Source organism: Gouania willdenowi, chromosome 7, assembly GCF_900634775.1.
Source record: "Gouania willdenowi chromosome 7, fGouWil2.1, whole genome shotgun sequence".
NCBI lineage: Eukaryota > Metazoa > Chordata > Actinopteri > Blenniiformes > Gobiesocidae > Gouania > Gouania willdenowi.
In genome coordinates, this window is record NC_041050.1 from 27,745,227 (window position 1) to 27,773,089 (window position 27,863).

The 27,863-nt window shown below is 37.3% G+C and overlaps 1 protein-coding gene across 3 annotated transcripts; it reads left to right on the plus strand.

The window, feature by feature from the left end:
• Nucleotides 1–700: 700 nt before the first annotated feature.
• On the plus strand, nucleotides 701–27,538 carry LOC114467113 (putative helicase mov-10-B.1). Of its 3 annotated transcripts, none has more exons than XM_028453170.1 (18): nucleotides 701–1,022; nucleotides 1,105–1,147; nucleotides 4,979–5,057; nucleotides 5,141–5,242; nucleotides 12,550–12,703; nucleotides 17,589–17,719; nucleotides 17,815–18,000; nucleotides 19,083–19,500; nucleotides 21,381–21,478; nucleotides 21,642–21,739; nucleotides 21,824–21,922; nucleotides 21,998–22,088; nucleotides 22,181–22,298; nucleotides 25,526–25,702; nucleotides 25,818–25,889; nucleotides 25,973–26,098; nucleotides 26,215–26,303; nucleotides 27,162–27,538. In XM_028453170.1, exons 4-18 carry the CDS (start codon nucleotides 5,154–5,156, stop codon nucleotides 27,226–27,228), a joined length of 2,013 nt encoding a protein of 670 aa, XP_028308971.1. In that variant the 5' UTR covers nucleotides 701–1,022; nucleotides 1,105–1,147; nucleotides 4,979–5,057; nucleotides 5,141–5,153; the 3' UTR covers nucleotides 27,229–27,538. The 3 variants fall into 3 exon arrangements, with proteins under 3 accessions (XP_028308971.1, XP_028308970.1, XP_028308972.1); XM_028453171.1 differs by having other exon boundaries at nucleotides 708–1,147; nucleotides 19,083–19,195; nucleotides 19,295–19,500; nucleotides 27,162–27,536; XM_028453169.1 differs by having other exon boundaries at nucleotides 701–1,147.
• Nucleotides 27,539–27,863: the final 325 nt, after the last annotated feature.

Consider the following 27,863-nt stretch of genomic DNA (forward strand, 5'->3'; position numbering starts at 1 on the left):
TCATTCACTCCTATGGGCAATTTAGAGACTTCAATCAACCTAACAGTCATGTTTTTGGATTGTGGGAGGAAGCCGGAGTACCCGGAGGAAACCCACGCAGCACAGGGAGAACATGCAAACTCCACACAGAAAGGACCCAAGTGTCCACCCCAGGGCTTGAACCCAGGACCTTCAAAAAAACAAAAAAAAAAAACAAACAAAAAAAACAAACAAACATTATAACAAAAACGTCTAAAATTGTATTGAGTTAAAACAAGTTTCAAGTGGAAGTACTTTGCTACCAAGAAAATAACACAAAGAATTAAATCATCAGAATTATTTTATGTGAGAGTTTGTAGTTAATTATTAAAATTAAATAATTAACAGACAGTTCACATTTTGTATAGATATTGTTTTGTCTATGGCGACATTGGAAAACACAACAAACTATTTAAACTATAAATTTTTGAGCTTATTCATTTATTTTAAAAAACGAAGTAAAACAAAGTGAATTAGATCCAAATTTTCCTCCTCCTCCTCCTCCTCCTCTTCTTCTTCTTCTTCTTCTTCTTCTTCTTCTTCTTCTTCTTCTTCTTCTTCTTCTTCTTCTTCTTCTTCTTCTTCTTCGTAAGTTTGTGAATGTGTTTGTAGACACAGATGTTAGGTGGGATTTATCTTTCAAAGTTCTCTAAACGCAGGATTTTGTCCTTGAAACATGAATGTTTCCTGCCAGAAATCCCCTGGACATAGTCTTGAAATTTGGAAATACCCACAGATACCTCAGGAATGTGGATGCAATTACCATAACTCTTATAGTAGCCAACAATAGTTAGAAAGACGAGCCATGCAGTAATGCTTTATAGTCAAGAGTCATTCTCTTCCTGTCAGAAGAACCTTGACATCACATTCCCTTTCACTTCTCGATATTCAAACAGACGGCCCTCTTTGCCTCTATCTGATTGGCCAGAAACTACCACAAGTAAACAGGAAAAGGAAGATAGATCTAGTCGCTTGCATTTTCATGATCCGCCCTAGAAACAAAGGTAGTTTTTCTTCTTCTTTCTATTCTTTCGTTTCCTGGGTGGGGAAAGTCTGACTTTTGAGCTGCTTTTATCTTCTTTGCAGAAGTGGCAAGATAAAATATTGACAACCCAAGGGATCATTTAAGGTAAAGTACAATATTTATTATCCTAAAAATTACCCCATCTTTGCGCTTCTAAAATTGCGTGGCTTTGTTTTGAGTTAATAGCAAGGGGGGAAAACTCAAGGCAAGGCAAATTTATTTGTATAGCGCATTACATACACAAGGCAATTTATTTCAATGTGCTTTACATGATTTAAAAAGTGCAACCGAAAACAGTTAAAAATTAATAAGAACATTAAAATCATCAGTAAAAACATTGAATCAACAACAATATGACTAAAAATCTCCCTCTCAGTCATACGCAGTAATGGAGAAAAAGTTTCAGGCCTAGTACTACGGAAGATTATTGCATTCACAGAAGAAAAAAAGTTTATGGCAAATTCTATATTCACAAATGTAAGTTCAACAAATCTACTCCCCTCTTTGAAAGCTTTCTTTGAATTTAAAGAACATATAAAAACTTTTATTCATACAAAAAAAAAAAAAAAAAAAGCATCCAAACCGTGACAATATTCAAATACTATTTTTGAAGTGGAATGAGTGATTTACCCTTATTTATTTATTTTTCTTTCAATTTTGTATGTGTGATTCGTGCTTGTCCCCTTTCTGTATATTTGTATAATATACACTTCTGACTTGTTGTAAATTGGTATTTTTTAATTGAAAGAAAAAAAAAAAGATCTCAACCCAGAAAAGAAAAGAGAAACAAAAGTTTAATTTTTTGACTTAATAGCAAACTTTTTGTTTTGTTTTGTAGAGGAAAAACCAAAAAAAAATTCCTCTAAAAACTTATCACATCGTCTCAGACAAACAGAAAAATATTTCCTATAAAAACAGAAAAACAGGGCCAATTTTGATTTATTTATTTACTTATTTATCAGATCAGATCAGAAGTCCTTTATTCATCCCAGGGGGAAATTACTTGCTTTATAGCCACTCAAGATATATTACAAATAAAAAGAATAAACATTAAAAGTACATAATTTAGTAAAAGACTGTTAATTAAAATAAAAAAAATTAGATACACAAAATACAGACGTAAAAAAAAATAAAATAAGATAAATGTAAATACAAATATACAAATATAATACAGATATTTACAACAATCAAAGCTGTGAGGTTACAGTGATCTTTTGATTTATCTCATCAATTCAGAAAAAGAAACATTTTTTTCTTCTGTGAATGCAATAAGCTTCCTTCTTCATCATGAAACTAAAAGATAATATGATCATTTTGTAAAGCTCTTCTAATCCTCCTTCTACACCTGATTCAGAATCTTCCCGATTTATCAAGCTCTCCTCTTTTTTTTTAATCTTTGCTAGAGATTCTTTTAGATTTAAAATGTAATATTCAGATTTTAAACGCAAGAGTTCAAGAATTTTGGAGATTTTAACAGCTCTAACCATGGCGTTAATGCTGACACTACTTTTAATAAAAAGAAAGATTTTCCAGACTATTTATTATTATTTATTATATTATGTTTTGATTTGTTCCCAAAGTGATAGAGAATCGAATCAGGAATTTACGCAACTGATGATTTTCTGCATCAAAGATTTGGATCTGATGCTGATCCTTTCAATCTATGTTCACAACACAATGAAACAACCACTCACTTAACAATTCTGAGTTGACATTTATGACTGGATGTCCTTGAAAAGGGACAAAAATGTACATACTGTAAATTTTTCAAAGTTGGAAAAAAAATACCTTTCATGTTTTAGAAAAGCCCAAGATATATATATATATATATATATATATATATATATATATATATATATATATATATATATATATATATATATATATATATATACATATACATATATACATAGCTTGAATATAATGAAAGACTTAATATATATGTGAAAGATTTATTATACAGTGCATACGAAAAGTATTCACAGCGCTTCACTTTTCCCACATTTCATCATGTTACAGCCTTATTCCAAAAGGGATTAAAGTCACTTTTTTCATCAAAATTCTACACATAATACCCCATAATGACAACTTAAAAACGTTTGTTTGAGATTTTTGGCAAATTTATTAAAAATGAAAAACGAAGAAATCACTTGTACATAAGTATTCACAGCCTTTGAGATCAAGCTCAAAATTGAGCTGAGGTGCATTCTGTTTCCACTGATCATCCTTGAGATGTTTCTACAGCCTAATTGGAGTCCACCTGTGGTAAATTCAGTTGATTGGACATGATTTGGAAAGACACACACCTGTCTATATAAGGTCCCACAGTTAACAGTGTATGTCAGACCACAAAACTGGTCTGATGAGACAAAAATTGAACTCTTTGGCGTGAATGCCAAGCGTTATGTTTGGAGGACACCAGGCACCGCTCATCACCTGGCCAATACCATCCCTACAGTGAAGCATGGTGGTGGCAGCATCATGCTGTGGGGATGTTTTTCAGCAGCAGGAACCGGTAGACTAGTCAAGATTGAGGGAAAAATGAATGTAGCAATGTATAGAAACATCGTGGAAGAAAACCAGCTCCAGAGCGCTCTTGACCTCAGACTGGGGCAACAGTTCATCTTTCAACAGGACAATGACCCGAAGCACACAGCCAAGATATCGAAGGAGTGGCTTCAGGACAACTCTGTGAATGTCCTAGAGTGGCCCAGCCAGAGCCCAGACTTGAATCCCATTGAACTTTTCTTGAGGAATCTGAAAATGGCTGTGTACCGACGCTCCCCATCCAACCTGATGGAGCTCGAGAGGTTCTGTAAAGAGGAATGGGCCAAAGTGGCCACAGATAGATGTGCCAAGCTTGTGGCTTCATATTCCGAAGGACTTGAGGCCATAATTGCTGCCAAAGGTGCCACAACAAAGTACTGAGCAAAGGCTGTGAATACTTATGTACATGTTATATTTTCATTCTTTATTTCTAATAAATTTGCAAACATTTAAAAAAAATGTTTTTCATGTTGTCATTATGGGGTATTGTGTGTAGAATTTTGAGGAAAAAAATGAATTGAATCTCTTTTGGAATAAGGCTGTAACATGATGAAAAGCGCTGTGAATACTTTCCCTTTCCGTATGCACTGTATATGAAAAATCCGGACGCCATCTTTGTAGTCATTTATATCGTTCGAGACAGAAGAGGTAAAGACAGGCAGACACTGTGCAACTTTTTCAATCGTTGTATCAGCTCCAGCTCAAACTCATGTTCTCACACCTCTTCTGTGTCGAATGATTCTGGGTAAATGAGCTATAGTTGTAGACAGAGGCTGCTAGGGGACTTTCTAGAGAAGCGCTTCACCTCATGTCGGTCATTTTGTGTAGTGTTTTTCATATATATATATATATAAAGTCTTTCATGTATATATATATATATATTCAAACTTTTCATATATATATTCATACTTTCATATATGTATTTAATTTATTGAACGGCTTGCCATAGTTCAGGAAATTAAATATATATATGAAAGTCTGAATATATATAAGCAAAGTTAGATAGATAGCAATTGTATGCTAAGCAGCTGTCAGTGTTAAAACAGGCTTAAAAACGCAGGACATAAATATCATATAGATATAATTTTTTCTTGCGACATTATTTTTAATAAAATGCCTGAAAAGCAGTAAGTGCCAGGGTTGGGGTCAATTATACATGATATAAATGATAATTAATTACAGTTTTGACGTAATTATAATTGTAAAATAAAATGTGTTACTGATGTAATTGTAACTGAATTGTAATTGAGTTCAGATCATTTACTTTGGAACAGTAATTGGCATGGAAATTCTGTACAATTTAATTAAACGCAAACCTGTGGAACCATGTCACAGTTGTATGACTTACACATACTGTATGTAGTTAATAATTATTAATATGTGTTTCAGATCAACTTTTCCCACTACCTGTCACTTCTCAAGAGAGAAAGAAAATTAAAATAGAGGGGTATACTGACAGAAAAAAAAGGTACAGACCCTCACACCACAAATATTAATACCAATTTTTATGGTGATGTATTTAACTTCTTTCAATCTATCTCTTTTTAACAGGGTCACAATCAAGATGCAGCTGAAAAAGTACCAAATACCAGATTACATGTATTCAATATACAATTCAAGAAGACGGCAATCAGATAATCTCGACTACAAAAGGTATCTTCGGACAAGTGTCTGAAAATGCTTGAAACATGTACCGGTAGCTCCTTGTTATTTTCCAAGATCTGATGAGTTATTTGAATAAATAAGAAGCATTGCTGCAGAAGAATATTAAGCTTTAAAACCACAATTGCTGAAACATTTCACTGTTGGGATCTGTTTTGGTAGTATTAAGTTTATCAATAAACATTGACCGTATTATTAATCATAAAGTTTGATATACCTTTTTTAATATATATATATTGCAATAATTAACAAAAAAAAACACTTTTTAACAGACAACTGTCATCAAAAATACACTGCGTTTATATATATATACTGTATATATATATATAACAGAACAACAATGAACAAAAGAAAGGGGGGAAAGCAAAAGTTTAAAAACATAAAAGGAAATTGGGGATAAATAAAAAAAAAGGGTAATTGCCTTTTTGTCACACATCTTTTAATGAAATTATGTAATGAAGTATTTTTAGCATTGATAGTGTATGAGAAATTACCTCATGCAGTATTTGGAGAAAGTCATCTTTAGGTTTCAATGCAGGCACTTTTTCCATTCCTCTACCTCAATGCTAATTCTTTTTCCTATTTTTTCTCTTACCTTATTTTCAATTAAACATTGCTTTTGTAATATTTTATAAATATTGGATAGATTTCCTTTAGCTTTCTTTCTATTTGGACCAAAAACTCTAATATTTCATTTGTCGTTTCATTCACTTCTGCATGTTGCATAAGGTACCTCCTTAGCTGTAAGAACTTCACAAGTTGCAACTATTGTTTCAAATGAATTTATTGTATTGTTTGTAATTAATTGTGAGTATGTTTTTAGCCCTTTGCTGGCCCACAAATCTAATATTTTGTCAGACTTATTTGGTATAAAGTCAGGATCTTGTGCCATCCATCCATCCATCCATCCATCCATCTTCTCCCGCTTAGCCGTTTCCGGGTCGCGGGGGCAGCATCCTCAGTAGGGAGGCCCAGACTTCCCTCTCCCCGGCCACTTCCTCCAGCTCTTCCGGGGGGACCCCGAGACGTTCCCAGGCCAGCCGAGAGACATAGTCTCTCCAGCGTGTCCTGGGTCTTCCCCGGGGCCTCCTTCCGGAGGGACGTGCCCTGAACGCCTCACTAGGGAGGCGTTCAGGGGGCATCCTAATTAGGTGCCCGAGCCACCTCATCTGGCTCTTCTCGATGCGGAGGAGCAGCGACTCTACTTTGAGCCCCTCCCGAATGACTGAGCTTCTCACCCTATCTCTAAGGGAGAGCCCAGAAACTCATTTCGGCCGCTTGTACCCGTGATCTTGTTCTTTCGGTCATGACCCAAAGTTCATGACCATAGGTGAGGGTTGGAACGTAGACCGACCTGTAAATCGAGAGCTTTGCTTTTTGGCTCAGCTCCCTTTTCACAATGACGGACTGGTGCAGACTCTGCATCACTGCAGACGCCACACCAATCCGCCTGTCGATCTCTCGCTCCATCCTTCCCTCACTCGTGAACAAGACCCCGAGGTACTTGAACTCCTCCACCTGGGGCAGAACCTCATCTCCAACCCGGAGAAGGCACTCCACCTTTTTCCGGTCGAGAACCATGGACTCGGATTTGGAGGTGCTGATTCTCATTCCGGCCGCTTCACACTCGGCTGCGAACCGATCCAGTGAGAGTTGAAGGTCACGGTATGTTGGAGCCAACAGGACCACATCATCTGCAAAAAGCAGTGATGCAATACTGAGGCCCCCGAACCGGACCCCCTCAACGCCCTGACTGCGCCTAGAAATTCTGTCCATAAAAGTTATGAACAGAATCGGTGACAAAGGGCAGCCCTGGCGGAGTCCAACCCTCACCGGAAACGATTTCGACTTACTGCCGGCAATGCGGACCAGACTCTGACTCCGGTCATACAGGGAACGAACAGCTCCTATCAGGAGGTTCGATACCCCATACTCCCGGAGGACCCCCCACGGGAATCCCCGAGGGACACGGTCAAATGCCTTTTCCAGGTCCACAAAACACATGTGGACTGGTTGGGCAAATTCCCATGACCCCTCAAGGACCCTGCTGAGGGTGTAGAGCTGGTCCACAGTTCCACGGCCAGGACGAAAACCACATTGCTCCTCCTGAATCCGAGTTTCAACTATCCGGCGGACCCTGCTCTCCAGTACCCCTGAATAGACCTTACCGGGGAGGCTGAGGAGTGTGATCCCTCTATAATTGGAACACACCCTCCGGTCCCCCTTCTTAAAAAGGGGGGACCACCACCCCACCAATCCAGAGGCACTGCCCCCGATGTCCACGCGATGTTGCAGAGTCGTGTCAGCTATGACAGCCCCACAACATCCAGGGCCTTGAGGAACTCCGGGCGGATCTCATCCACCCCCGGAGCCCTGCCACCGAGGAGCTTTTTAACCACCTCGGCAACCTCAGCCCCAGAGATAGGAGAGTCCACTCTCGGGTCCCTGGGCCCTGCTTCCTGATTGGAAGGCGTGTCGGTGGGATTGAGGAGGTCTTTGAAGTATTCCCCCCACCGATCCACAACGTCTCGAGTCGAGGTCAGCAGCGCACCATCCGCACCATACATAGTGTTGACGGTGCACTGCTTCCCCCTCCTGAGACGACGGATAGTGGTCCAGAATCTCTTCGAAGCCGTCCGGAAGTCGTTCTCCATGGCCTCACCAAACTCCTCCCATGTCCAGGCTTTTGCCTCGGCGACCGCCGTGGCTGCACTCCGCTTGGCCCGTCGGTACCTGTCTGCTGCCTCCGGAGTCCCACAGGCCAAAAAGGCCCGGTAGGACTCCTTCTTCAGCTTGACGGCATCCCTCACCCCCGGTGTCCACCAACGGGTTTGGGTATTGCCGTCACGACAGGCACCGACTACCTTGCGGCCACAGCACCGATCAGCCATCTCAGCAACAGAGGCACGGAACATGGCCCACTCGGACTCAATGTCCCCCGCCTCCTCCGAGACATGGTTGAAGTTTTCCCGGAGGTGGGAGTTGAAGCTCCTTCTGACGGGAGACTCTGCCAGGCGTTCCCAGCAGACCCTCACTATACGTTTGGGTCTGCCAGGTCTAACCGGCATCCTCCCCCGCCATCGGAGCCAACTCACCACCAGGTGGTGATCAGTTGACAGCTCCGCCCCTCTCTTTACCCGAGTGTCCAAGACATGCGGCCGCAAGTCCGATGACACGACTACGAAGTCGATCATCGAACTGCGGCCTAGGGTGTCCTGGTGCCAAGTGCACATATCAGGTGGTAGTGGCTCGTCTTCTGATCGAGAGGTTGGGGGTTCGATCCCAGTACCTGACTATGTGTCGAAGTGTCCTTGTGCAAGACACTGAACCCTAAGTTGCCCCCAGTGGTCGACTATGGCAGTCCTGTCCCACTGGTGTGTGAATGTGAGAGTGAATGGGTGAATGAGCTGATATGTAAAGCACTTTGAGACTGCTTCAGTGTGGTGATAAAGCGCTATATAAAATCAAGTCCATTTACCATTTACCATTCTAAGCGAATAGAAAAATAGGACAAAAGTTCACATAGATGTCAAGGCCCAGCTGGCGTAACAGGTGTTCATAAAGGGTGGTTTCCACACTAGTTGTTGTTGTTCGTGGTTAACACTTGATACATAACAAGGCGTTGTCTTCCTGTTAAGTAAAGTGTGACTTCTTACACCTTCATAGGCGACCGTGGCTCAGGTGGTAGTGGGTAGTTTTCTGATCGAGAGGTTGGGGGTTCGATCCCAGTACCTGACTATGTGTTGAAGTATATAAAATCAAGTCCATTTACCAAGTCCAAGTCCATTTACACCTAAAGTGTGACTGCTCACACCTCGAGGTGTTAGTTTTAGCACCTTCTGTGGAAAACAGGTGTTGTTTTGGTTATCACTTAACAACATTTACTTTGCAGCTGTGTCCTTACAAAAAGCAGTAAACAGGTGTGACATGTCAGAACAGGCGAATAGCTGTAATGGTTAAATAAGCATTTCTTTTGCAGAATAATGAATGAATGATTAATACACACCATACAACAGATATGCATTTCTTTTCTCTTTTAAATATTTTATTTACAAATTTGATTTTTAATCAGTGCTAAATTCTCCATTTGTTCATAAAGCTTTATCATTGTTATTATTATTGTTGCTGGGTTGTTCTTTGTTTTTTTATTTTTTTATTTATTTTTTTGTTGTTTGTTTTGTGCACCAACTACCAAGACAAATTCCTTGTACCGTCCTTAAAACTGTACATGGCCATTAAAAACATTTCTGATTCTGAAAAGGTAACAGAATTATTATTTTTTTTACCATGAACCAGTTTTCTACATTTTAAAAAAAATGTTAAACTCAAAGCTGCTCTGGTTTAATTGAACATTTGCGCTTTTATTTTCTTCACACATTTTTTCTACAAATTGCATTTATAATGAGTGCTAAATTATCCAGGTGTTCATAAAGGGTACCAGATTTAACTTGTTTCCATGCACCAGTATTCTACAATTTCTTAAAAAAAAAAAAGATATGGAACTTTAAAAACCCTGTCTTATTATTGAAGGGACGTTTGTTTTTACCTAAATACATTTAGTAGCATGTACTTTTGAACTTTTACTCAAGTAAAAGTAAAACTTGAGTTCTGAAAACTAGTACTTTTGCCACCTCTGCCCAGATGTTATACAAATAACAAAATGAAAGATGCAAAAATGAGTAACGCACACACACACGCACGCACGCACGTACGCATGCACGCACACACACACACACACACACATCTCAAGCTTGCCTTATCTGAGCTTCCTCCACTTTATTCATTGAGTCTCTTTGTGCAGTGACGTGTAGTCAGGTGAGGCAGAGCCTTATCTGTCATCATGAGGTGTAACACTGATAAGAGAAAATTAAGTTACACACTTGACTGTGCTATACATGTGTTTTCTGTATGATTTCAACATTTTTATGGTCAAAGGAGTATTTGCATTGCCTGTTCAATTCCATTGGAAAAGGGTAAGGGGGGGACTGGGATGAGCTTTTGTACAAAGGAAAGGTGCACTCGTCCCCGTCACTCTGCGTTAGCTTAGCATTTGCTTAGCATTAGCATTAGCCTAGCATTAGCCTAGCATTAGCATTAGCCTAGCATTAGCATTAGCCTAGCATTAGCATTAGCCTAGCATTAGCATTAGCCTAGCATTAACCTAGCATTAGCATTAGCATTAGCATTAGCCTAGCATTAGCCTAGCATTAGCCTAGCATTAGCATTAACCTATCATTAGCATTAGTCAAGCATTAGCATTAACATTAGCCTAGCATTCAGATTAGTTAGCTCAGTATCATCCTAGTGTTGGCAATATCCAGCAAAACAATTAGCCTAGCATTAGCAATAGCCTAACAATAACATTATCCTTACATTAGCACTAACCTAGCATTAGCATTAGCCTAATGTTAGCTTAGCCTAGTGTTAGCAATAGCCTAGCAATAACAATAACATTAGCATTGGCCTAGCATTAACAATAGCCTAGCAATAGCATTATTTCATCCTAGCATTAGCTGAATATTAGCAATAAGGTTGAAAATTATTGAAATGGGTTGAAAAAAGTTAAAATAGTTGAAATGAGTTGAAGTTTTTGTATAAAAAAATTTAAGATCATTGTAATTATAAACTAATTGGACTTTATAATAAAAATGCTGTTGTATTGTTAAAGCATATGGAAGTAATTAATGCATAATAAAAGCTTTTGACATAACTAAATGTTTCAATTAAGGTCAACATTGAAATAAAGTCAGAATCTTTATTGTAAATTAACATAATCAATGCAAGAATATGCAATAGCAGATTTAACTACAATAAAATTAAAAGTACACGGAAATAACTGATCCCTACAAACATAAATCTGTGATGAATTCAGTTTTCAATAACTGGGATATCTGCTAATTTTTTTTCCTTATTCTTCCAAACTAGTGTGTCTTATGTGTGTGACTCATTTTTTTGTATTTTGTTTAACTTAATAACATCTGACTAATGTGTGAAAAGTTTCTGTTTCACACTTTCATGAAAAGAAAGGCACCATATAAATCAACAGCTTATCATCTGTGTATGTCCTTGGATAGCAGCTGCTGGTTAGGACTGAATTGTTCTGCCTGACTCTTTGTAGACTGTATTCTGTGTCACAGATGAACTCTTACCCATTTTCTCTAAGTTTTCTAACACAGGGGACCAATTTCACCAAATTGTATAAAGAGATGAACTCATATAACTAACAAAGGAAAAGCAGTGCAGAACAGTTCACTACATTTTAATGCTATAGCTCAGTAGTTCTTAAAGTTTAAATTACTTAATTTAAACTTGATCAATTAGTGTAACTTGGTACCAAGCAAATATGATGTGTCTTGGTTTTCTTTAACTAATTTACAGCCCAAACTGAGGCCTGACAGCTTCGTAGAGAAAGGGTAAAAGCAGGGGTCACCAACCTTTCTGAAACTGTGAGCTACTTTAAAGCTAGTGAATAGTTAATAGTTTAAAAAGCACTTATTGAATATTACATTTTTACGTTTTCACTTTAAGTTTTAACATGCAGCATTTTATTTATCCTCATTTATGCGATTGTTTGCATTTTCATTTTGTTTCACAGGAAATCTTTATGTTCCTATTTTGCTAGCCACTGAAAACTTTAAATAATCATAAAACATGTAACATGTTTGTAAATTTAACCATTATGTAATATTTCATGAAAAATTTTATCTTTCCCCATGTTTGCACTTCGACGCATAAATGATACATAAAGTATGTACACAGATATCAGTCCCTGCAGGATTTTCTCTTTTAAGTTTCATTGATTTTTGTGAAAAAATTGAGTCCTTTGAACAATTTGAGATTTAAAATGACTGCAGTCATGTGATAAAAGCATGGGAAAATTGTAATCCTCCAAATATTATGGAGTTTCATTGAATAAGTGTATTTAGAAGGGCTGAGATATCCACAACTGAATTATTTGGTAATTTACACAATATTTTGTGTTTTTACACATAAACCAAATCTGTGACACCTAAAAACACAATGTTTCAGTGAAAATAAACATTCGATGATGGTTAATTTAATACAAAAATGTATAAAGTGCAGCAACGTGTAAACTAAGGCACTGACTACATCTGTATTTATCTGTGTGGGTTTGAAGCCTGGCAAGTAAATCAGATTTTAGATGGAACTCATTAGTGACTCATTAGAGCTCCAGAACAGGCCTGAGGGCACCTCACATGGTCCATGCGGGCTACCTGGTGCCACCATGTTGGTGACCACTGGGGTAAAGACTCACTTTTGTGCAATCTACCTTTTAGGCAAATCCTGGAAACTCACCTGAACTTTCAGAACTACATTGAAAAACTACAGATGCTCCTCTATCTGGAGGAGATTTGGATGAAAGACAACATCAAGAAGTACAATATCTCCGATGCTGTTTTTCATAAAGAAATGGAGCTTTTTACTCTCGAGGTAAACACGAGTAACTTTTATTGACTAATTTGTTTCACAGTGTAGCAGAGATGCTCCCTGTAGACAAAGGTAAGGTAAGGTGAGTAGTATAATTAGCAGCTAAAATGAGGGGCATTGATAGAAGATGTTACAGGAGTATGAAAACACAGGCTTTGTTTTTTCTTTGTTTGTCTTATTTTCTTCACCTTTATTGGTTTTACTGTTCTTTTTGTGAGTATTATTTTGGAACCTTGTGTCAATTTTCAGCATTTTCCAAAAACTGAATGATTTGTCATTTTTGGCCAAATATCACGGCTTCGTCCTGCAAACACCGTAAAAGTTGTCAAAAATCTATGGATAACTTTTGGTGTCTCACTTCTCTAGATGATCCCCAGTGATTTTGAACTTCGTCAGTGAAACGCCCTCGGAGAAATGCATTAAAATACAAAGTGAGCGAAAATAGCAATTTAGCAATTTTCAATTCAAGATTCTGGACTTCCTGTGTTTTTTGGCGTGGTCTTAATATTATTTCTTACTTGTCTTGTCATGGTCTACTTCTGTGTCAATTCTTATGATTCTACAATGAATTAATTTTTTTGGCAATTCCTATCTCGTAATGCATTTTTGGCGCATCAGATTTTGGCATTTTTTAAATTGGAATTAGCCAGAAATTAGAGAGGCGCGCAATTTAATTTTGTTTAAATTTTTGAGACTCTACATCATGGTTCAGTGGGTGAAAAGTAGGTGAGTAAGTTGCGAAACCGGGAAACAAAGACAGAAAGAAAGAATAATATTCCAGACCGATAAAAATGTTTTCCCCTTTTTTAGTACCATGAACTATACATTTTCGGATAGTGCGGGGGCAGGCCCACGACATGACAAGGTTCCCTGGTCACTGACGGGCACGTGGCATTTGCATAGGCTCCGCCCCTTTCCTCCTAGAGTGGCCACTATGAGAGCAAGAGGCCCTTCGCCAGCTCGTGGTGCTCGGACCTGATAAAGAATAACATTAAGTAAGAAGGAAAAATGAAATACAAATACAATTAGATGAATTGTGAATATCTACCGATAAATATAATATGTACTCAAATTTCTAGCATTTCTTAAATATCCAGCTACAATATGTTAGGATCTGGGCCTGAATACCATATGGTACACGTGGTTGTCGACATTTGGTCAGTTTGCTACTCATCAAAAAATAATGGCAACACCCCTTTACGCTAGTGCCTTTATTGTGGCAGAAGAGCCACTGTGGTGACCAGTGCCGGCCCTAGCCTCTTTGGCGGCCTAGGCAAGATTTTCTTTTGGCGCCCCCTTAGATGGCTTTTATTTTTAAAATTTAAGTAATTTATATTTCATATTTACATTATTATTTTAATATTATAATCAGAATAATTTATAAAACGTGCATAGTGGTCTTCACCATACCCACAAAGGTGCTTTACATAAGGAGAAAACATGAGCAAAATTACTTTGATTTTTTTTTTTGATATTTTGATGAAAGGGTTTCACATACACATAAAAAAAGAACACAAACAAGTAAATAAAATCCAATTTAAATATACTAAAATACAAATTAACAATATTATTAGAGTAAGGCACAGAAAACAACAAGATAAATAGCTGCAGCTTGAAAACTTAACTGCACAATGTAACTTTGCTTAAAAAAAGAGATAAATTTAAAGTGAACTCTAGTGATGGTTTGGCTCATCAAATGTTATTTTCAATTTAAATACTTATGACTAAAATGTTTTGCTATTGATATTCGCATTTTGTGAAAAGACCCCAAACTTCCACATTGAACAATACAATACTAAAATTGAAAATGACATCAACTTAAAAAAATTGCAGTTTGCAGAGGTATTGCACAAATAAACTATTTTGCAAAAAATTGTGTGCTTTTCTGGTGGTGCTTTATAAAGCAGCATTAATCAACACGAGCTAAAAAAAAAGGACTATCAAGATTTTTTATCTGTTAAGCGGGTTACACACATAAAGATAACTAAGTTTTTGTCCTGATTTTCTCTCGTCCCAACCAATGACAGCAAATGCCAGATTATCTTATGTCTCTGAAACAGGTCGAGGCCGACATTTGTAAATATTATGACTTCAGGTGGCACACTTATCACTTTTTCAAGTATGCGGTCAGGAGATCCTGAGTTTCGAGTTGCTTGGAAGCAGCATTAGATCACGTTGCTAGATCTCGTTTGATCATGTGAGATTTCTGGCTTAGAGATTGGTGGTGGGACAGAATCGTGATGTGTGGTGTGATGTGTTGACATTATCAGAGCACACCACACACAGTAAGATGAAAACTGTTCTATGCCGGATTTTTTTTATTTTTTATTATGGTAAATGGTTTATTATTAAAGGAATTAAAATACAAAGAACAAATTAGATTAAGTTTTTGGGTGTTATGATAGATCGCATATAGATTGCACAAACGTTAAAATGTCAAATAATATGGCTGTTTCCCATATATATTGTGTAACTCACTGATTGTTCCGTATCTGACTTATTAGACTGAAGTGTGGGGCAGTGATTTTTTTTTTATAGAGAGGACAGATGTTATAAGTTTTACTTCTTTCTGCTCCTTTTCTTCCTTTTTCAATGTGGAGGACTAATAAATTGGCTTTAGTGTCTTGAATTAATTCAATAAACAAACAAACAAAAATGGACTTGATTTATATAGCGCTTTATAACCACTGAGGTAGTCCCAAAGTGCCTCACAATACCACCTTATTCACACTCACATTAACACAGAGCTGTCATGCAAAGGCACTAGTCAACCATAGGGAGCAACTTAGGGTTCAGTGTCTTGCCAAAGCACACATTGACACAGACAGGTATTGCACTGGGATCGGAACCCCAATCTCTCGATCAAAAGATGACTCCTGTTGCTGAGGTTTAAAGCTGCACAATACTTTCTACAGTCCAGGGAATATGCTTCGCAAGAAGCCCAAGATCTCTTGACCCAGACTCTCAGTGCATGGAAGCATGTGGTCAAACTCTTCTTCTGGGTATGAATCAGCACCAACACCTGAGGAAGACAAGGTCACTTTAACAAAGTTATAAAGAAGGGTGGCCATAAAAGACATTCTTATCTGGCCAATCCAAAGCTCCAGAGGGGTAAACAAGTGTGTCTGGTGACGTAAACCCCCTACTGACCACAGCCAGGGCCAGTAAATACCACACCACAAATGCACAATGCTGATGATAGTCTGAGGGTTTTAGGGGTTAGCTTCACCCACCCTTGAAGTGATAACAGCCTCAGGTCTCCCTTGTTTGGGAAACACAAGGCCTTTCCAGGATTTACAGAGGTAGGACAGGGGTTAAGACAATTCTATTTCTGACCTCATCTTTTCACCACATGGACCACATGTCAGACTCTGGCCGAAGACATTAAAAGGCATGACACCAAAAGTCTTGTTAATGCTAAATGCAAGAACACATCCTAAATAGTTTGTCCACAAAATACTTCCTTGGCAATGCTGGATGTCTTTAAAATTATTCAAGAAATCTTAACCATTATGCAGGTATTAAAACTGCCTACCCTAAGAGCTTTGTGCATTAGTTATAAGTCATCAGGTTTGGAGAAGGAGCACATCTTTAAATCCGTGTTTATTAACCTTCAGGAGAGCCAACAGTCTGTTTTGATGTTGCCCTGCTACAGTATGTATTGCAACCAATTCCACCATGGAGCAAACCTGCTTCATGGTGGAAGCAGGTTTGCTTCCCACACTGTCTGTATTCACAGACACTGAGGGAAGTGCACAACAGGGCTAAGTTAAAGCTCCACCATAAAACCAGGGACAGAGGGCCAACAGAAAGAGCAGACCCACTACTTGAAAGCAGTAGATTGCCATGTCCTAAAAGCAGATACCCAACTGGACAACAGCCATCTCACCAGAGACATGAACAGAGGAGAGAAGCAGGTCAGGAATGACAAAAGACACAGTGACAAGCAATAAAGTCACAACAAACAGCCTTTGGTTAGAGTTTAGGTGAGCAACTGCTCTCACAGCGGGGGCCACAAAAATGTGTTTGTTTGATCAAAAGATTACATTATGTATATTCATGTCAGCATTCAGAATAATGACCAATCTGAGCATTATCACAGGAAAGAACAAAGAGTTTTTAGAGGGATGTTGTCTATTTTGCTGTCACTATGTATTTGTGTTGTCATTTTGCGGGGTTTTATTTTTAGGTTTTTTTTTTTGTGTAATTCTGTTGTCGTTTTGATTGTTTGTGGTACTGTGGATTTGCGGAGTCCTTTTTTTGTTGGTGTTTTTGTCTTTTTCTGTGCTTTTGTTGTCATTTTCTGTAATTTTGTATATTTTTTGAGTCATTTTGTATATTTTTGTGCTATTTTGAATTTTTTTGTGTATTTCTGTTGTCATTTTGTTGATATTTGTACTAGTAGTTTTTTGTGTTTCGAGAGTATTTTCTGTGTTTTTCTTGTCTAATATTGTATTTTTTTGTAATGTACTTTCTTTGTATATTTTAGTATATTCTTGCTGTTGTTTTGTGTTTTTTTTATATAATTTTGTGCGTTCACTTTGAGGGGCCGCATACAATTAGACTGAGGGCCGCATGTTGTCTCCAGACCGCCAGTTGGCTATGTCAGATTACAAAAACCAGATCTGGTGAAAGGATCAAACTGCCACATCACTGCTCCAAACAGGGGAGACTGAGTACTGGGCTCTTAATAAGTTATTACATCCAGGGCCGTTACATTATATAGCATGTACCTTTGGTCGGGGAAAGGGGGGGTGGGGGCATTCAAATGCTTGTGTTCCTTTCCGCATAATTGCACCGCCAAAGCGCTATCCCTTCAACTGTGGAGGCTATGTTTTCATATTAAATCTCATCGCTTGTAATATTTCCTGTCTTTTTTACCTGCTAGATGTCAGGTTTCTCTGAGAACCGTCCATCAGTGCGACAAGGAGACATTCTGAGTGTGTATCCTGTTGGCAATAAAGAGATGAGATATTGGGGATCTGTCCACAGCGTGCAGCACAACAGTGTTAAGATAAAGTTTGTGATTTAGTTACCATAAATAAGCCAAAGAAATATAATATGTTTTCGAGTTTATTTTACTTTCAATTTTAATTGTTTTTGGTGTTTTACAGGTTTTTCAAGTCCATGGATCAATTTGTGGAGGGGATGAAGTTCAATGTGGAGTTCACTGTGAAAAACCTGATTATGCGTCTTCAGCACAGAGCCTTAGAGCTGGCATATGAAGATAGACTGATGTCTGTGTTGTTTCCTAATCCAAAGCACTGTGGCCAGCAACACAATGAGCTGCCCAAGCTTCGGTTAGTCACATGACTATTATAAATGCACGTTTCTGTGCTTCTCCATGTGCCCCCCCTCTCTGCATGTCATGAGAAAAGTTTATCCATTGCTTTGTCTAACATAAATGACATTTAAAAAAAAAGTCATAGCTTAAGTCAGGGGGGCCCAAATTCTGTCATTGAAGGGCCTAAAATGAATCGCGGTGGAGGGCCGCGGGCCAAAACTAGTGTGCAGTGGATGAAATTACATATGACAGAACACATCTGTGCAAAATAAACACTTAAAGTAGATTTGAAAATGAAGAATACTTTTCTTTATTGTGTTTCATGGCATAAAATTATGAAATATCTAAATGTCTTCAGACATTTTGTGCAATATAAATTCAACAAAATAGGACACAACATACCCCGCCTATACGATCAAAACACTATATTTTCCACTGCCTTGAACAATCCTTTAAACCGCAAGATAATGTAATTGGACATCAGCTTTAGATTTTTCCTAATAAATAACTGTACTGTATTACATTAATTTTGGTTGAAATATAGATTATATAGAGTACTATATAAAGTAGATATACTATACTATATCCAAAAAAAAGTTTCAATATTTTCAAATGTGGGCAGCGGGCCAAAACCAATTGCTTGTGGGCCCCAAATTGGACGACCCTGGTTTAAGTAATTCATCTCAATTATGATCATTTTTACGGTGTAAATATATTTACACTGTGCAAATGTTCCAAAGTTCTGCATTTGTTAAACAATAACAGTTATAAAATAATAATGAATGGGGTGAAACAGAAGATAAATAGAACATCGTCTTACTGGTGGAGGTAACCTACATCTCTAGCCACAGCTGCCCATTGAACTGGAATGGATCCAAACTGCCAAGTCTTCACAAACTATTGTCACAGAAATGCAAGAATCACAATGGCAAGAAAACCTTGGATACCCCATTGTTTCTTGTACAAACATCCTAAACAGAGAGAGCAACAGTACACTACACACTAAAGAGGGAGTGCAGCATTTACCACAAATTAGTAACTTTGAAATAACAAAGCTGTCTGAGCCTCATGTCTGTGTTTTTTTCTTCCTGTTGATAGACTGTTTAACACACAGGTGGAGGACAACCCGAGACAGTATCAAGCAATACAGCACATCATGGCTGGATCCTCACGTCCTGCTCCGTACCTCATATACGGTCCACCTGGAACAGGTGCTTTAAATTTAACTATACTTCATAGCTTGTTTCAAAACCGTATTCTGTTTCACCTCTTTCACCTGTTGTGTGTTTATTTTAACTTGTCCTCTGCAGGGAAAACTGTGACAATGGCGGAGGCCATAAAACAGATTGCAAATAATTGCACCTCTACCTCCATCAAAATCTTGGCCTGTGCATCCACAAACAGTGCTTGCGATGTGCTCTGTGAGAACATTGTGGGCGGGAATGAAGACAAGAGTAAAGTGTACCGCATGTATGCCAAATACTGTGACTCGAGGCTTGTTCCCGAAGTACTAAAAGTAAGATCCAAGTGGAGGCCTGATGTGATGTACTGGTGGTTAGCAACAAAGGCTAAAACTAACACGGAAGGCCTTTTTTTGCTTGTTAGCAAAAAATGAGTATACTGGCGAACATGCAATGATGGCAGAAGTTGCGACGGTTCTCAAATGAGTGGTCTAATAAACATCCCCCTTAGATGTTTTTTTAGTCTAAACCTGATATTAAAAGATTAACAGTGCACAGGTGTCAAACTCATTTTAGTGCAGGTGCCACATTCTCATTAATTTGATCCCAAGTGGGATAGTTATTGCCCTGACTGACAAATGTATAAAATAAATACATTTCAGGAAAATGCATTAAAATAAGGTGACCAGATTTTAAAACAAACTATTTGCATATGCTTTTATTTGTAATGGAAAAAAGTCACATAAATTACATTTATTTTTTCTTCCTTTTAGATGAAATGTATTATTGCAGCAGCTGGACCAAATTTAAAGTGATCATCAGTAAAAAAAAATTTAAAAAAAACAAATAATTGAAGTTAACGTAAAATCATTTTTAATAATAAAAAAAAAAATGTGTTTTTTTCTTTTTGGCATGGAAAGAGAATGAGCAAAATTGCCAATGCCATTGACCAATCAGCATCAAGTTAGTGAGCTTGTTAATTGGTTTATATTGCAAGGGCTACTCTGGCAACTGTTGTGATTGACAGCTCACAGTCCACAGAGATCAAAATGTGCTTTGAAGGTCTTTTCTGTCAGCGGCAACAGACCAGATGTCCCTTTAAACAGGACAAACATGAGTGAGCTTGCGGAAAAAACCGGGTCAAATAAGTGGTTTGGGGGAAATCGACTGGGACACGGGATGTAACTCTGAAAACCGGGACTGTCCCATGTAAATCGGGACATTTGGTCACCCTACATTAAATGTAATACTTTAGGTTTGGCATGCATCACTAGTTGGGATGTAATGATTCACTCAACTCCCGATGCGATTCGATTCTCGATACTGGGTTCTCGATACGATTCTCTCACAATTTATTTTACAAAATGAGACTGTAGATGAATGATGACTGAATAATATTCTTTTTTTTTTTTTCGAAAATAATAATTAAAATACTGTACTATTTTCTTTTATCTTTCATTGCTAAAATTAAAACTATGCAAAACTGCATAATAGATCCTTTTCTTTTGCAACTGAAAATGTATTTTGTACCTTAACAATTGGTCTTTAAAACAAATACCATGGCTTTCGTTCGCTCTCTCTCTTGTTTCTCCCTTTCCTCTCTGTACCCCTCTTACCTTGGATTTTCTCACTTCTTTCATTTTGTCTTGGGGAAACCAAAATGCTTCCGCACTTCTGATTTAAAACACGGTGGTGCGTCCTGGATTTAAAAATAAATAAAAATTATTATTATTATTATTATTTTAAAGTACTGTGATTCAATTTCAGAGTTTCGGAGTGAACCGTGACACCTTTGAATCGATTTTTAACTGCTTCACGATTAATCTTTACATCCCCACTAGTGTTCTGTGTTCAGTTATGGGCTTTAGTTTTGAATGTGTTTGTCACTCTTACAAAAGCGGTGCAACCCCCAGTGCACAAATTAATAATAGGAGTTACTTTTTTTTTTTTGAAGAATTGCATGAAATTTGTTCTCTGTCATTTTTACAATTACCTGCGGGCCAGATTGCATGGACTGGTGAGCTGGTTTTGGCATTGGCCATATGTTTGACACCACACATTACATTGTACATGAAAATCAATCAATGCTTGTTTGCTGACTATTTTCTTGCAGTGTTTCTCTGCTTGTGCATTCTTTTCTTATTTGAAGCTCATCTGTAAAGTGCTTTTGTTGTCTTTTGTGAGTCTGAAGTAAGATAAGTGTTGGACTCCACAGGCTTACTCGAACCTGGACAGGCAGACTTTTGTTTTTCCTGAAAAAAAAGAGCTGATGAAATACAAGATCATAGTGACCACCCCGTACACAGCTGGCAGGTAGGCTATGGGCCTCAGTGTGAGTTGGGAGAGAGTTTCTTTTTGTGGAAAATTTCTGATTGTTATATGTTAGATAATGTTTTAAATCATTTAAATCATTACTGGTATATAAATCAGATGAACTTATGTTAGCTTTGTTTTAAATTTGATTGAACCTCTGCAGGCTGGTCACAGAGGACTTTCCTGTTGGACATTTCACTCACGTGTTTTTTGATGAGGCCGGACATGGTTTGGAGACTGAATGCTTGATTGCATTGGCAGGTATATAACGCAAATATACAAGTGCTATCTTACTATATTTAATCCAGTAATTGCGTGACTATTTTGTTTGTCTGTAATACACAGGGTTGCTTTGTCCAATGAAAGGTCAAGTTGTTCTGGCTGGGGACCCCAATCAGCTGGGACCCATTGTCCGCTCTCACCTTGCGAAGAAGAATGGCATGGGTAAGTGGGGAGAGATAGATTTCAGCATGAAATTACGAGCTGAAAATGTTTTCTTTTTTTTTTTCCTGTTTGCAGAAGTGTCCCTTTTGGAGCGCTTGATGAAACTTTACACAAAAAAAAAGATGTTAAAAAAAAGCTTTTACACAAAACTCCAGTTTAACTACAGGTACGATTGAAGCCCTTTATTTCCCTTTTTGAAAACATGACGTACACACATTGTTTGATTAGCATATGTTTGGTTTCAATGTATGCTCTCAGGTCCCATCCAAGTATTTTACAGATTCCAAACCAGCTCTTCTACAGAGGAGCGCTCTTTGCTAAAGGAGATGAGGCAAAGTGCTATTCCTGCTGTCAATGGAAACATCTACCAAAAAAGGTCTGTATCTGTATTGTAGATCAGGGGGTGTCTAAAATCCACCTCATTGGTGGAGAATTAACGCTCAGAAAATCCTACCGTAGCACCTTCGAGCTTTGAATTTGCATTGGCATTTTTTCGTCCTCACTCCAACAGCAATGGAACATTTTGTACATTTTCGCCCAACTACCAGTACTTAAAGAATAATTGCACTGCAGGATAAATCTAACCAAACATCTTGGATGTAACTGGAACAGCCTTTTCTATATCACGATATCTTGCCTCACTATATACTGTCCCGACCTTATACATTAGAGATTTATTTTGCCCTCGATTTTCACTGACATAAAAATGTTTTAACTAATACAAATTCTTGACCGAAACTGAAAATCGGAAATGAAAAAACCAAGGCCAAAAACCATAACACTGAATAAAATTATTACATAAATTACTAGTAACATTTTAATTATGGGTATAAAAGTGTACTAACTCACTAAAATCAAAACATTGCAATTGTATACTTTAATATTAATGCTTCATAGAATAATGCAATAAAAAAAAATCAAATGTTTAACTTGACCCCACTTATACATAAAATAATAATGTGCAGGCCTATAACTGACTGGACTGCTGAAAGATAGTCAAATTAAATATGTTTTCTCATAAAAACACAAAGTGCATTTAAGTTGTTGATGAAGAGCAGCTTCTCTGTATTCATTGCTTGTTTAATCTCATCCAAGCAATGATCTTGTCAGGAAAATCGCCTCATGACATATAAAACAACGTAATGAGCAGAATTCAGAAGGGAAAATATATTGTAAAAGGTTTAATCTTTTGCATAAGATGGAGATATTATACAACCTGTTTGTAAGCAGTGAAAAACGTCTCAACGGACAACAAAAACTGTTTTTGTCTCACTGAATCTGGAAGGGCAAAACAGGCGTTTGGGTACCCACTCCCAGGAAAGTCCTCAATAACAGATTCAAGGTTACAGATAAGAAGTCATAGTAATCTCTGCAGGCGCTCAGTATTTTCCCACTGGAAGCACAGGACAGGTTTTTACAATATAAGGTTAGATGAATGTTAATAATGGCTATATATATATATATATATATATATATATATATATATATATATATATATGGGCAACACGTAACTACAGTGTCAACAAGACACAGAAACATGAATCACACTTACCTGCTCCATGTCAAACTCTGCTCAGAAGACTGTTTAGTGTTCAGATGTATTGAAATACAGCTGTCGCGAGTCCACGAATATGTTAGTACATTTCCAGACAAGCAGGGTTGTTTTGGTGAGAAAAGTGAAAATTAGGCCACCAAAAATGTATGGCCGGAAATGGCCCAAAAGTTCAATGCATCACTAATAAATAATAAATGATTATATGGTTAATATGGTTAATAAATGCAACTATTCATCAAAACACTCATAAGTCTAATACATTATATATTGTTTCATTGCACAGTAACTACTCAGCAAACACACATGGATTTAGTGTTGGATCTTTCTATCATAAATATACTAAATAACATCATATTTCACCTTTTTATACATTTCAAAATGTTGAAACCACAATAAGTAGGATCACACTTGGTCATTTCAGTTTTCTTTCATATGTGTCCCAGTGAACTGCCTTTTTTTAAAGTCTGGACGGAGTTAGTTTCGTTGTGCAAGGTCATCTCAGGGACCTTTATACTTAACTTTTATGGTCTGGTCTCTAACTTCTTCCCCTTCATGGAGACTACTCGTGTTTGCTTTTGGCAAATCCTCAATTAATGATTTGTCTGCTGGCGCTTCACCTCAATAGTGGCGGAAACTTGCCTCTTTTTTTAGCAACTGGTGCCAGAGGACTTTGGTCAGAGGAAAGGTTTTCTCCGGGAATGCCCAGTGATCCATTGTGATGGGAAGTCGTAGCAACCGGCGCTCGAAGGACCAATTGTTACTGGAGAATTTGTCTTTTAAAGAAAGAATGAGCACTCAGTGAAGATGTCTTTGATGCAGTTTAATAAAACTTGGAAAAGTTGAGACAAAGTTTGAGAATGCAACCTGGGTTGCTTCAAGACAAAGTTTGCCAACTCCAACGGTTGTCCGCTGCTCTTTTATACCATGCTCATCACTGATGTGTTGATTGGTCAATGTCTAATAAAATACACATCAGATGACATGGCAAAGAGATGGTACTTGCACGTAGGTCACTTTGACATCAGCACTATAAACATGAACTTTAGTCAGTATGAATGCAAGTTGGTGTATCTTGTAAAGATTAATTAGTGTGAGTATTATTCCACTCTAATCATAACTATGTGATCATTCATTAAATCAGTGCATGGTTCTAAATCTTTTTTGGCTCAAGTACCCCCTTTCACTTAATTCTGAATCCAAGTACCTCCTTTGTCTGGCATTTTGTTTAGAAAACTATTTAATAATCAATTATAGAGCATAATTATGGAATAAACAATTATCACACATTTTTAAAAATCTCATTTTGTAAATAAGTGGAAAGAAACAGTATTTACTGCAGTGGTTTCAAACATTTTTTTGGATCAGGAACCCATTTTGATATGAATAATTTCCCGTGACCCCAAAGACATACTTTTTCTAGAATTAGTTTTTGAAAAAAAAAAAATTCTAAAAAAAAAAAAAAAAATTATTATTTTTTTAGAAATTTTAGGCAACTTCACATGGGGCCCCAACCTCAAGGTTGAAAAACACTGATTTAGTGATTTATTTCCATAGTTTTTATCATTTCCAGTCCTATCACACCTGTGGTGGGACTAAGATTGACACTATATTTGTAAATTTTCCACTCTCTCAAGTACCTCCTGTAGTGCCATCACGTACCCCGAGGGGTACACGTACCATCATTTGAGAAACACTGAACTAAATGATACAAAATATTTTACTATCACTTCCTTAACATATTTATTGTGTCTAGGTCCTTTAAGCAAATGTTTTCCTCTTCTCACTCGCTGCTTAGTAACAAATGACGTCACGTCCTCTTCATCCCTGCATTGGTGTCTTCTGTCTGTTTACTCAGATTAAAACCTGCGACAGCCTCATTGAGGTCTTATCATCCTGTTATCCTGGATCTATCAATCACAATTTAGTGAAATACCCTTCCTTTCACTTTTATGGTCTATTTCGAAACTCAAAAGAAAAAGTTGACAGATTACAGTATGCAATTTAGTCATATGGATGTAAAAGTTTTTTTTTTTTTAATTTCATTTCAGGGCTTTCCATTGATCTTCCACTCTGTCAGTGGTGTTGAAGAAAAAGAGGCCAGCAGTAATTCAATCTTTAACACGGCAGAAAAGGACATGATCATTTCCTACGTGAAGAAACTTCTGCAGACTCTTGACAACATTTCACCACAAGACATCGGCATCATCACTCCGTACAGGAAGCAGGTGTGAATTAATCAGCTCACAGATGTTCCCGATCACAAAAATCCAAACCAAACAAACCCAGAAAAAAAGTATACTGCATTTTGTATAGATGTAAAGCTGCAGCTTTCTGATGCAGGTTCAGAAAATCCAAGAAGGCCTTGAGATTGTTGGGAAAGAATACAGAGATAAACCCTGGAGTGCTGTTAAAGTACGTACCTATTCAGTTTTAAAATGATTTCTTAAAAAAAAAAAAAAAACCCTGAAATTGATGCACGTATGTGAATTTCTCAGGTTGGAACTGTGGAGGAGTTTCAAGAAGATGAGAGAAAAGTGATACTGGTCTCCACAGTTCACAGCAGCAACAACCAGCTGAAGAAAGATAAACACTTCAACCTTGGCGTTATCCGCAGCAAGAAGGCAAATGACTCTCACTCTGCCTCTCTCTTTATCTTTCTCTCTCACACACACACACGCACAGACACACACACACACACGCACAGTTTATGTCTACAAATCAGTCTATCTCATTTCAGAAGTTCAATGTTGTTTTGACTCGAGCCATGGCCCTGTTGATTGTGGTAGGAGACCTGGAAGTGTTGAAGTCAGACTGTTACTGGGGAAAGTGAGTGTAACTACAAGCCCTTCTGTTTACAGAAATGTAGCACTGTTCAAAATAGTATTCATCAGAGGTGGCAAAAGTACTAGTTTTCAGTACTCAAGTAAAAGTACAGATACTTGAATAAAAAAGTACTCTGGTAAAATTAAAAGTATTTAAGTTTCTCCCTTACTTGAGTAAAAGTAAAAAAGTACATGCTACTAAATGTATTTAAGTAAAAAAGTAAAAAGTAAAACAAATGTCCCTTCAGTAATAAGATAGAGTTTTAAAAACAGCAAATTCCATATATTTTTAAGAACTTGTAGAATACTTGGAAACAAGTTAAATATGTTACCTTTGAACACCTGGAGAATTTAGCACTTATAATAAATACAATTTGTAAATAAAAGTGCAAATGTTCAGTAAAACCCAGAGCAGCTTTGAGTTTAACATTTTAAAAAAGAACTTGTAGAAAACTGGTACATGGAAATAAATTATATTTGCTACCCTTTATGAACACCTGGATAATTTAGCACTTATATTATACTTATTATTTTATGCAAATGCTCAATTAAAGCTAGCACAGCTTTGAGTTTACCATTGTTTTAAACGTGAAAATGTTAACCATAAAATTCAGGGACCTGCTTAACAGGAAAAAAGCTACTATATTTTTAAAATGTCAGAAGAAGAAAGTACAGATATTTTTTTTTTAAAAGTAAGAAGTAAAAGTAAAAAGTCGCGAAAAAAATAAATACTCAAGTAAAGTACAGATACCAGAAAAAAATACCTAAGTACAGTAACGAAGTATTGGTACTTTGTAACTTGTCACCTCTGGTATTCATTCTAAGTTTAGCATAACTATGTCTGCCTCTTTTTTGTCCACAGATTCATTGAGTACTGTGAGGAGAACGGAGCCATTCTATCCACCTCCAATGACACGAGCAACCAATAAAGCTTGTGTCTTTACGCTTCCATGATGAGCTTCGCAGCAAATATTTTGGTGTAGAAATGTAAAGAATTACTTTACTTCTTTTAAAATGTACATACGTACAAGTAAAAATATAGCCGCAAGCGGCAATAAAAGGCCCTCGCCTTCGCAGTGCCGCCTTTGTTGCCCCGCCTTCGCCACACCGCTTTGCCGCGCTTATTTGTTTACGTGTATGTTTTCTAAGGGTTCCCAAGACTCTGAACCAAAGATGTTACATAACTTAGTGTGTATGTTTTTATGCCTGTAGCTTAAATACAAATGGTTAAAACAACAGTTTCATTGTGTCTTGTCTTTTAGATTTGGCCACTGTGTAACTCCAGCTTTTTTTTTTTTGTCTGTGATAGTCTATAAATGTATGAAACTCATTTTAGTTCAGGGGCCGAAATACGGAGCCGTTTGATCTCAAATGAGCAGATTTTAGGTGAGACAATAACTAATTTCAAAATCATTGTGCCCTAGTTGGCCCTTCCATGTATAAATTACAACTCGAAGCAATAAATGACAGATAGTTGTTCACGTTAAATTTACCATTAAATAAAAAAATTAAAACAAACAAAAACAAACTTTTTTTTAAATTTACCTTTGTAGAATAATTGGAA

What these genes read in the sequence shown, in the direction of transcription:
- LOC114467113 (XM_028453169.1), top strand. Translation starts at nt 5,154, where the DNA reads ATGCAGCTGAAAAAGTACCAAATACCAGATTACATGTATTCAATATAC. An exon ending in ACCCCGTACACAGCTGGCAG is followed by an intron (nt 21,479 to 21,641) that starts GTAGGCTATGGG and finishes GAACCTCTGCAG; the next exon opens with GCTGGTCACAGAGGACTTTC. An exon ending in AACCCTGGAGTGCTGTTAAA is followed by an intron (nt 25,890 to 25,972) that starts GTACGTACCTAT and finishes TGAATTTCTCAG; the next exon opens with GTTGGAACTGTGGAGGAGTT.